Source organism: Eurypyga helias, unplaced genomic scaffold, assembly GCF_000690775.1.
Source record: "Eurypyga helias isolate BGI_N326 unplaced genomic scaffold, ASM69077v1 scaffold20733, whole genome shotgun sequence".
Classification (NCBI taxonomy): domain Eukaryota; kingdom Metazoa; phylum Chordata; class Aves; order Eurypygiformes; family Eurypygidae; genus Eurypyga; species Eurypyga helias.
Window position 1 is genome coordinate 1,951 of NW_010241640.1, and position 9,463 is coordinate 11,413.

Here is a 9,463-nt window from a genome sequence, read left to right on the forward strand (position 1 = left end):
GTTCCACAGAGCATTAACGTGAAAACTTGGTATTAAACCTAATCTTTGCTTCAAAATACTGCTAGCCTTTCTTTCTATCTTGTAATAATTATTTAACATTTTATCTCCATCTACAGGGTTTCCATTTATTAGGTATGTGATGATCAAGAAAATTTGGTAGGATGATCTTCCATCACTGGTAATTAATTTTACCAACTTGGTATAATAAAAAAAATTTCTAGTGCAAAGTGAAATTAAATTTCATGGACTTAATCCAGTAGAGTTTGCTCTCACCTTTATTTCATGTATGTGATTCTCACAGCTTAAAGTGCTTTTACGTGTTTTCATTTTCCTCTTTTCAGGAAGAACACAGTTTAAAGTGATAATTAAAGCCCTTTCTCCAAAAGAAGCCACCAGAATTTACACCCCTCGCCCTTTGGATAGAAATGATGGCACATTTCTTATGCGGTATCGAATGTATGGGAGTGTCAGAAAAGGGTTAAAAATCGAGATACTTTATGGTGATCAGCATGTAGCTCAATCACCTTATATTTTGAAAGGTAAGGGTATTTTTTTGATACAATATAATGTATGATGGCAGCTACTGAAATGCTATGGACTAATTTACTGCTAGAGGAAGAGGTGGGAAATCAGTGGTTTGTTTGCCCTTGTTCCTGGAGTCTCCTCACAAACATTCTCCTTATGCAGCACAGTAAGCAGTGACAATATACGTTGTCATGTTACAGGACCTAGATGCATAACCATGTAGATTGTGGCCTCTGAGGTTAAGGTGATGTGTCTGGGCATTTTCTTCACAGAGAGGGTGCTGAAGCAGGTTTCCCAGAGAAGCTGTGGATGCCCCATCCCTGGAAGTGTTCAAGGCCAGGCTGGATGAGGCTTTGAGCAACCTGGTCTAGTGGAAGGTGTCCCTGCCCATGGCAGGGGGGTTGGAACTGGATGATCTTTAAGGTCCCTTCCACCCCAAACCATTCTATGATTCTGTGATCTGCTCTACCCTCCTGCATAAGGAAATGGATCTCTTCAGATTTAGTAGGAAATGAGAGACAAATGCTTGTATTTTTACCGTTTTTAAGCAGTATTCACTTAAAACTTGTGTTATTTTTTTCTAAAGTAGAAAATACTACCTGCAAAAGCAATGAGTTTGTGTTGTTCCCAAGACTTTATAATTCAAATGCCTGTGATTTCTAAAAAGTGTGATCCTTCATGACAACAAACACAGTATTTCTTTAACCAGACAATGTTTAACTTCCTTTCCACTAGGCCAGTTTAATGCAGTTCAGGTCTACACTATGAAAGAACTATTTAAAAGCAGGGAAAACAAGGCAAATTATTCTCTCATTCTAGATCTGCTTCCTTAAATTCCTCTTCTTGCTCTCAAATGGACAGCGGTTTAGCAAAGAAAGAAGATAATATCAAGTTACTTCTTTGGAGGGTCTTGTTTCAATTCAACACTACTTCTAACTAGAATTTGGTCATGGTTTTGTTGGTTGGTTGCTTGGTTTGGTTTTTTAAAATAAAATTTCTTAAACACAAACTTAGAAATGTCTTCAAACTGAAATGAAGCTGTCCTGAGCCTTCAAATTAGTTGTATGCCTTCTTTTTGCTGGTGCACATTTGCCAGCAGCCATGAAACCGTGACACAGAACCTGTTCTGATTAGAAGCCCATGAAGTAAGGGCTCTTTTTCACGCTCTGCGAGGCTCTTGATTTACCTAAGCTCTCTGCTTCAAAAGGACAGAAAGAATAGTTGATTATACATAAAAGAAAACACCTTATGCCAGAGGTAGATTACTGTGTCAGGGTTCTGCATTAGTCTAAAGTCGAAACTGTAGAACCTGAACTTTGGTAGTTGTGGACAGTTAGAACAACTCTGTACACCCTACATGGTTGGGAGCTTCATTTTGCAGTTCAATTTTTCTCTGAAAACAAAAAAATGTAGTATTTTGATTTCTGAAAGGAGAAGAACGTTGCCATTTTCTCAGTTACAATGTTAAACCCTAGAAATGTTATAGGAAGGATGATTTTTCCAGGAAAACTTTAGAAAACTTGGAATAAAAAATGTCAAGCCACTGTAATGTCTACATTTATATTCCGATGTGTTTGGGGAATTATGGTTGATGTGGAATCACAAATACAGACTGTCAGTGCTTTGTTTTCCACAGGACCAGTTTATCATGAATACTGTGACTGTCCTGAAGAAGACCCCGAGATCTGGCAGAACATTATGTCTTGTCCATCCCAAGAACCTCAGATTACAAAGGACTTCATTTCTTTTCCCACCATTGACCTTCAGCGAATGCTCAAGGAAATCCCAGCCAAGTTCAGTCAAACAAGAGGTGCTATTGTTCATTACACTGTTCTCAATAATCACGTCTACCGTCGCTCCTTAGGGAAGTATACAGACTTCAAAATGTTCTCCGATGAAATGTTCCTGTCGCTGGCAAGAAAGGTATCATTTTCGATCATTAAGTCATGTTCTAATATGGCAACACTGCATTTGTTGTATTTTATAATGCCTGAAGTAAGATTTGAACTTTGTTTTTTCATCAAGACAACAGTGTATCTTGGGGACAATGTGTGGGGGCTGAGCTTGACAGGAGTGATGTTGCTAGGAAAGCTGCAGGGGCAAAGGCCTGACTCTGTGAGCCTTTTCCTGGCCTCTGTAAGCATTCCTTTCATACTTGCTTGCGGGGCAGAAACTTGAAATTCATACGTAGGCTCAGCTACACCTATTAACTACCCAGTAGGTTTACTGATTCTGCATGATGTAAGAGAACTGAGGAATATACGCAAGAGTGACAAACAGCTTCTCTCTTTGTGTTATCCTCTCTTGGTTATATGCTTAGGTTCGTCTTCCTGATGTGGAGTTTTATCTTAACGTTGGAGATTGGCCAGTTGAGTATCGGAAAGCTAATGATACACCTGGTCCTATACCTGTCATTTCATGGTGTGGCTCTGTGGATTCAAGAGATATAGTCCTTCCAACTTATGACGTAACCCACTCGACTCTGGAAACTCTACGTGGAGTCACAAACGATCTCCTTTCTATTCAAGGAAATACAGGTAAATTACAGATCGTGGATTTAGAAAAAGAGTTTGTAAACTCCATCACAGAAGCAAGCTGCATTCAGATAATGTGTTAAAGTCTTCAGTTCACAAGTGCCTTAGGAGGTCTCTTTCTACAGCAGGTTAGTCTTTACGGATTGTAAACACACCTTCTACACTGCTACTAAGCAAGGGTTTAATGTGGGTTTAGAGCCAAAATTTAGGAAATCCAGTTTACAATAATGGTGACTTTTAACCTAAAGGTATCCAGAAGATAGCTGCTGTGACCTGCCAAAATGCAAGTCAGTATAATCAAAAGGCCTGTCTCCCCAGCGAAGGCCTCGAATGTGTTCCTTCTAATCAAATAGCAATCCTGTTCCTGCCAGTGTGTGGCCCAATGTTCAGTTTGCATTAAAATGCATTTGAATCCTGAAATAAGTGAACTAGTACTACGCTGCAACCTTTTCCAAATAAGACAATACTGACTGTATAAAAAAATACCACAGGGTGGGATCTTCTGAATTGTTTCCCTAGCTTTGAAGGAGAAGTCAGCCTGACTGACAGGTGTCCCCCTCCCCCCGGCCCAGAGGCAGGTGGCATGAACAATACCTAAGGAGTAGAACTTGAGTGAGGGGGTGTTTCTTTTTATGTGAGTAGTTCACAGTTGCTCTTTCCTTTATTAGTTTTTATATTAAATATTTTAATTGAATTATCAGTTTGAAGCACTCTGTGTTTACTGATTTAGTACAGCTGCTTCTCCAATTAGGAGATGCTAAGAGCCTACTCCACTTTAGCAGATCCTTTAAGGAAATTTCCAACAGAAGGATGAGGAAGGACATGTTTAATATTTTTAAAAGCAAGCACTAAGCAGAGATGAAGTCTCATAGGCTCTTGTTAAGTATCTTGACGACACAGTGTAGCTTTTTTTTCCCTTTTAAGTCATCATCAAGTGATTCCTCAAAGACCTAACTGAATTGTTGGGTAACAGAAGTGTGTTTTACTGAAGACATTTTGGTTATTGTGGCAGGCTTTATGGATGGAGAATTACTTTAATTATTAGTATTTTACTTACATAATTTGATTATAATCCCCTATGTAGCTTTCAAGATATTTCATGTTATTTAAATACAAAATTGTTGAGTGGAAAAGCAATTCTCTGATTTTCCTTTTGTAAGTGGCTCATTGTCTCATCCCAAAATTCAAGCCAGAACTGGGAGTTTAAACCCTGTGATTAATAAGTGATTATGGATTCCCTATGAGAAATCGTGCCTGTTTTACCATGTCTCTGCGTATAATGCCGCTGTTCCTTATTTGCATTAAACATATGAACATTTCATTACTGTTTGCTTTTACCTTATCACTCAATGCTCCTAGGCCCGTTGTGGGAAAACAAAACTGAGCGAGCTTTATTTAGAGGTCGAGACAGCCGAGAAGAACGTCTCCATCTTGTCAAGTTATCCAAGGAAAATCCAGAGCTACTGGATGCTGGAATAACAGGATATTTCTTCTTCAGAGAAAGAGAAAAAGAGCTGGGCAAGGTTCAGCTGATGGGCTTCTTTGACTTCTTTAAGGTAGCAACCAAATTAGAGTCTTGGATTAAGTTTACTGTCAAGTTCTCATCAACTGAAAAAGCAAGGCTGACTTTTGCTAATTCCATTCAGTAAACAAGACAGCTGTGCTACTCGGGGAACACTGGTCCATGCAGGGTAGATAGACTAGGGCACAGCGTGACACACCGTTTTTTGTGGAGTCCTTTAGTGAGAGTTCTTAAATAGATTGAGAAACTTGATTTTTTGCCATCAAGGTTTCTTTTATTTGGGGTAAATGTGGAAACGATGGACACGACTTGTGTCCATTGCAGGTACGTTATGGATGTCAGAAAGTCCTTGTAGCAACAAGTTAGAAAAACAGATGGGGTTTTTGTTGCACTTTAACACACAGATGTGACTGCACTGGAGGTATGAAAGACAAAGGGGCCAGAATCCTGTAAAACAACAATTATAATATATGGCAAATCAGGTTCTGTTCCAGAGATTAATATACCAGAAATCCTGTAACAGTCAAGAGCATCTGCCAGAGCAGTATGTTCATGGTTACTTTTAATATAATGTTTCAGATTATTTTATATAATAATAGGTTTCATATTATTCTACATAACAATATAATTTTAAGTCAGAATAAATTTACTCTTTTTGAATTTAAGTACAGGATAGTTTTATTTTCTTCCCAGCTCTGCTCTTTGCTCTATCCCAGGACACGTTAATGCACTACCCATAGGCAGTTCATGAGACACAGAGGTTCTTCCATGTGAGTCTTGGGTTGAAAACAAACACTTTTTCCATTATGTTATTGAGAACACCATGAAACTACACCAGCTTAACACTAAAACAGATTTGAAGATGAAAATTAATAAACACAATTACATCTTGCCTGTGAAAATAATCTTTTATACAGTCATGGTTTCTATTCCAATTCAAAACATTTCTCCTTTTCTTCCTCTTCATAATGCAGTATAAATACCAGGTGAATGTAGATGGGACTGTAGCAGCCTACAGGTTTCCATACCTCTTGCTGGGTGACAGCCTAGTATTGAAGCAAGATTCCCAATACTATGAACACTTCTATATTGGATTAAAACCTTGGAAACATTATGTTCCAGTTAAGAGAAACTTAGAGGACTTGCTAGAGAAAATAAAATGGGCAAAGGTAAGTTCCATTCCTAATTTAAGTTCCAAGTGATAAACAAACATGTAAACAATTTATCTTAATACTCCTTTCATATTTCTACATACATATTTTGCATGAACTCTATCGAGATGCTGTGATAAAAGAAGTACATTTTGTTGTTAGCATAAGATGGGAAGGCCTTAATTCAAGTAACCATCTGCATTCAGGTAAATACTTAAGAGTTCATTTTAGGTATGTGCAGAATCACAGAATGGTTTGGGTTGGAAGGGACCGTAAAGGCCATCTAGTTCCAATCCCCCTGCCATGGGCAGGGACACCTTCCACTGGACCAGGTTGCTCAAAGAACACTTCTAAATGTTTTGTGAGTCAGAGCCTTTGTATACTGACTAATGCAGGTAACCTTCAAAGAAACGCCCAGAATCTTAGATACTACTAAATGAATTCTATTGGGTTTTTTAGGTCCTGACTAGAACAGGAGTCATTGCATGTTCTGTTTGAATGTACAAAAAAAAAGCTGCTCTGTAACATGCAGGTTTACGGTTGGACTTCATGATCTTACGAGTCTTTTCCAACCTTAAATATTCTGTGATTCTATGCTGGGATTATGTAACCAAGCAACCTGATACAGTTGTGTGACTGAAAAGACCGTTTGTGCTTTAAGTTTAGCTAGTAGGTTAAAAAAATAGGAAAAACTGATGTTCTGGGAGTACCGTAGTTCTTCAGAAAGAATCATATGAGAACACCAAAAGCTTTGAAATGCAGATCTAAAGAATTTGAGAGTAAGTACATGAATTCAAGCAGAGTTGTTTTTAAAAGCAAGACATTGAATTGTATTGCACAGGAGAGGACAGCATCTGTAGCTTTTTCTTCTGTAAAACTAAGTATGTCTGGAGATGTCCGACCTCATTTTGAAGAGGCTTGTGGCTTGGACAAAACAGTACAGCAGTAATCAGCCGAGTTTTCCAAATTGTACAATTATCCCTAAAAGCTGTTATTGATAGCCCTAAGGTACCAGCTGTGACCATAAAAGCAATTCAGTATCTTAAAAAAATCTGCACTTTAAAGTGTGCTTTTGCAGTCTACCAGTAATTGCACATAAAGTTGCAGATTTGAATAGCCCCTTTAATAAAACTTCTAATGCCAGCCAGGCTTTGAGTAACTCACTGATTGCTCTATTATTCATTTATTTCATCTCAATTTTCTAGGAAAATGATGACGAAGCAAAAAAAATTGCTAAAGAAGGACAATTAATGGCAAGAGAATTACTTCAGCCTCACAGGTTTTACTGCTACTATTATAAAGTGCTCCAGGTTTGTACAATAGATCCCTTTATTACTATTCCCCCATCTGCTTCTGCTACTAGTGCTACAAATTTCGTATTCAGTCCTTACTTATAGCAATAGCAGTCACGGTCCTGTTTTCAGTGTCACGTGGTGCGTGGTGTCTAATAGATGTAGGAGGTAACCTGTACACAACTTTCTTCCTTTTACCCTTCATACTCATTCCCTCATGAGCTGCTCCGCTGTATTCCAAAACAATGAATACATGGAAAAGAAATTCCAGGAGCGTGGCTAGTAGAGTGGTGAGCGGTGAAGCATGTCAAATAGTCGTTGCTTCCCTAGGAGATGCAAATCCCTACTGAAAGATGTTTCTGTGCTCTGAAAGTACTAATTTCTTTTTCCTGTTTTGCTGCACAGAGTTAGATCTCGGCTTCAGCAGCCACAGGTTGACACGAAGTTTGGAACTGTTGCGTGTCCAAAAATGACAGCATTGTCTGCATAAAGTGGTTAGAGGCACAAATAATGACAATATTGAAATTACCATTAATAATAGGATAGGGGAAAACATTAAAGGAGGTTTTAGAGGCAATGTAGCCTATTAGCAGGTGTGTTATAAAGACACTTTGTAAACAGGTTGCAAACAATGACCTAAGGAGCCTGGATAAAGGCAAGCTTGCGAGTGGAAGGGAGGAGGAAAATTCTGTTTCATGAATTATACGTTGGTGCTTCTAGCATTCTTAAATGTTGTTTACATATTTCAGAAATATGCCAAACGCCAAGCCAGCAAACCTGAAATACGGGATGGAATGGAACTTGTACCTCAGCCTGATGACAGAGACTCAGTATGCAGTTGCCACAGGAAAAAGCCTTTAAGGGAAGATCTATAACTGTACCGGATGGACAAAATCGCCCACTTACAGTGCAAGAATTTAAATAGGAATTAAGCTGTGAAATCTAAGCCACCAAACATTCTTAGTTATGTATTCTTGTATTTACATACCCTTTTTCACACTGACTCTGATCCACAACGTTGGTTCCCACAATTTTGTCTCCATGACCACCACCAGACAGATACTGAGCCTGTAATGGGGAGCGTCTAGGGGTTTTGTTTGATGTACTGCATCATCAAGGAGAAGAGCGCAGCGCTGCTTGTGTTACAGCTGGGACCTAGTTACCAAAGTTTTATGAGGAACCAGTCATCCACAAAAGATCTTCTGTGAGTCAGTGCAAGTTATTCTAAAGGAGCATTTGCAACATACTAAAACAGTGTTATGGTTTCTTCATAAAGTTTACCTCAGTGTTAGATGGTTCCTTGTGTACAAAACAGTTTTCTAACTAGAAAATGATTATTTGAGATTTACAGATATGAAATCTGGTGTTGCTTTGAGATTATTTTGTGGTCTATGACAGATAACAGAATAGAGAACGTGATATAAGATTTATCAATTTCAGAGGAAAACGGAAAGGAGGGGGGAGAGATCAGAATAATACCTTTATAAGCACCATGGCTGTGAATCACCAAACTAAATGCTGCTTTAAAGCAGACTGTGTAGCTATCGCAGTCACAGTGCTTTGAGTGCCAAGACACCACTCTGAAGATCTGTTTCCTGCCAATGACCATGTCTGTGAATATAGGCACAAATCCATAAAATGACTTAGAAACTTCAGGTGAGGCCAGGTGAAGTGCTGGTGTCTTAGTTCAGCAATACAGCCTACAGTATTCTGGGCTACTTGAGTATTCACCCATCTGATATCTGTTAGTAGAGTTTTAGACTGCCTAGGTTTAACTTCTCTGTAGAGCTAAGGATGCTACTGTCTTTTTCACCTAGGTTCATGAACTACTTCTTCCTGTGCTTAAGTCCCCAGAGGGATCTTACCCATTTTCTGAATTTATATCATACTTAACCTTATACTGAGATCAGACTGCAGACCAGACTTCACTGGTTTGGTTCAAACGTGACAGAAAAACCTATGCTGCGCTTTCTACGTAACAGCCGAGGGGGTAGAGACCATACTAAGCAATTGGGAAGCCAGTTGTCCTCCTTGGTTTGATTCCAAGTCCAAGTGCCTTAGCTCCAGGCTGGAGAAGAGGTCTTCAGGTCTTCCACTGAGTTTGTGCCGCCATGAAGCTAACAATGCAAAATTCACAGTGCCGGAAGGACCTGGTCATACATGGCAAACAAAGTGTGCCTTTGGGTGGGGCAGAGGAAAAATGCCAGTCCTGGATATGGGTCCCAATATCTCTGTTGATTTTTACCCAAGTTCATCTACTTCAAAATGCATACACAGTCCTGGAGGGAGACACCGATGCTCACAAGCACCCATTTCTGTCCTCTGCATTTTCATTTTGCCTAATGTAGCCTGTTTGAGCAGCTTCCTATTCAGCTACATTCAGGTAATGTCTTTCAAGGATACCAGATTCTCCTTAGGCAAAAAGAAATGGAAAAGTCT

The 9,463-nt window shown here is 39.1% G+C and overlaps 1 protein-coding gene across 1 annotated transcript; it reads left to right on the top strand.

Moving 5' to 3' along the window:
* Window positions 1–341: 341 nt before the first annotated feature.
* KDELC2 (KDEL (Lys-Asp-Glu-Leu) containing 2) lies at window positions 342–8,378 on the top strand (the record flags this gene model as incomplete). Its single annotated transcript, XM_010148797.1, has 7 exons — window positions 342–539; window positions 2,162–2,448; window positions 2,846–3,062; window positions 4,419–4,615; window positions 5,556–5,750; window positions 6,938–7,042; window positions 7,774–8,378. Coding segments are annotated over 7 exons (1,325 nt in total), but the record flags the coding sequence as incomplete, so codon positions are not given.
* Between the last annotated feature and the right edge of the window lie 1,085 nt (window positions 8,379–9,463).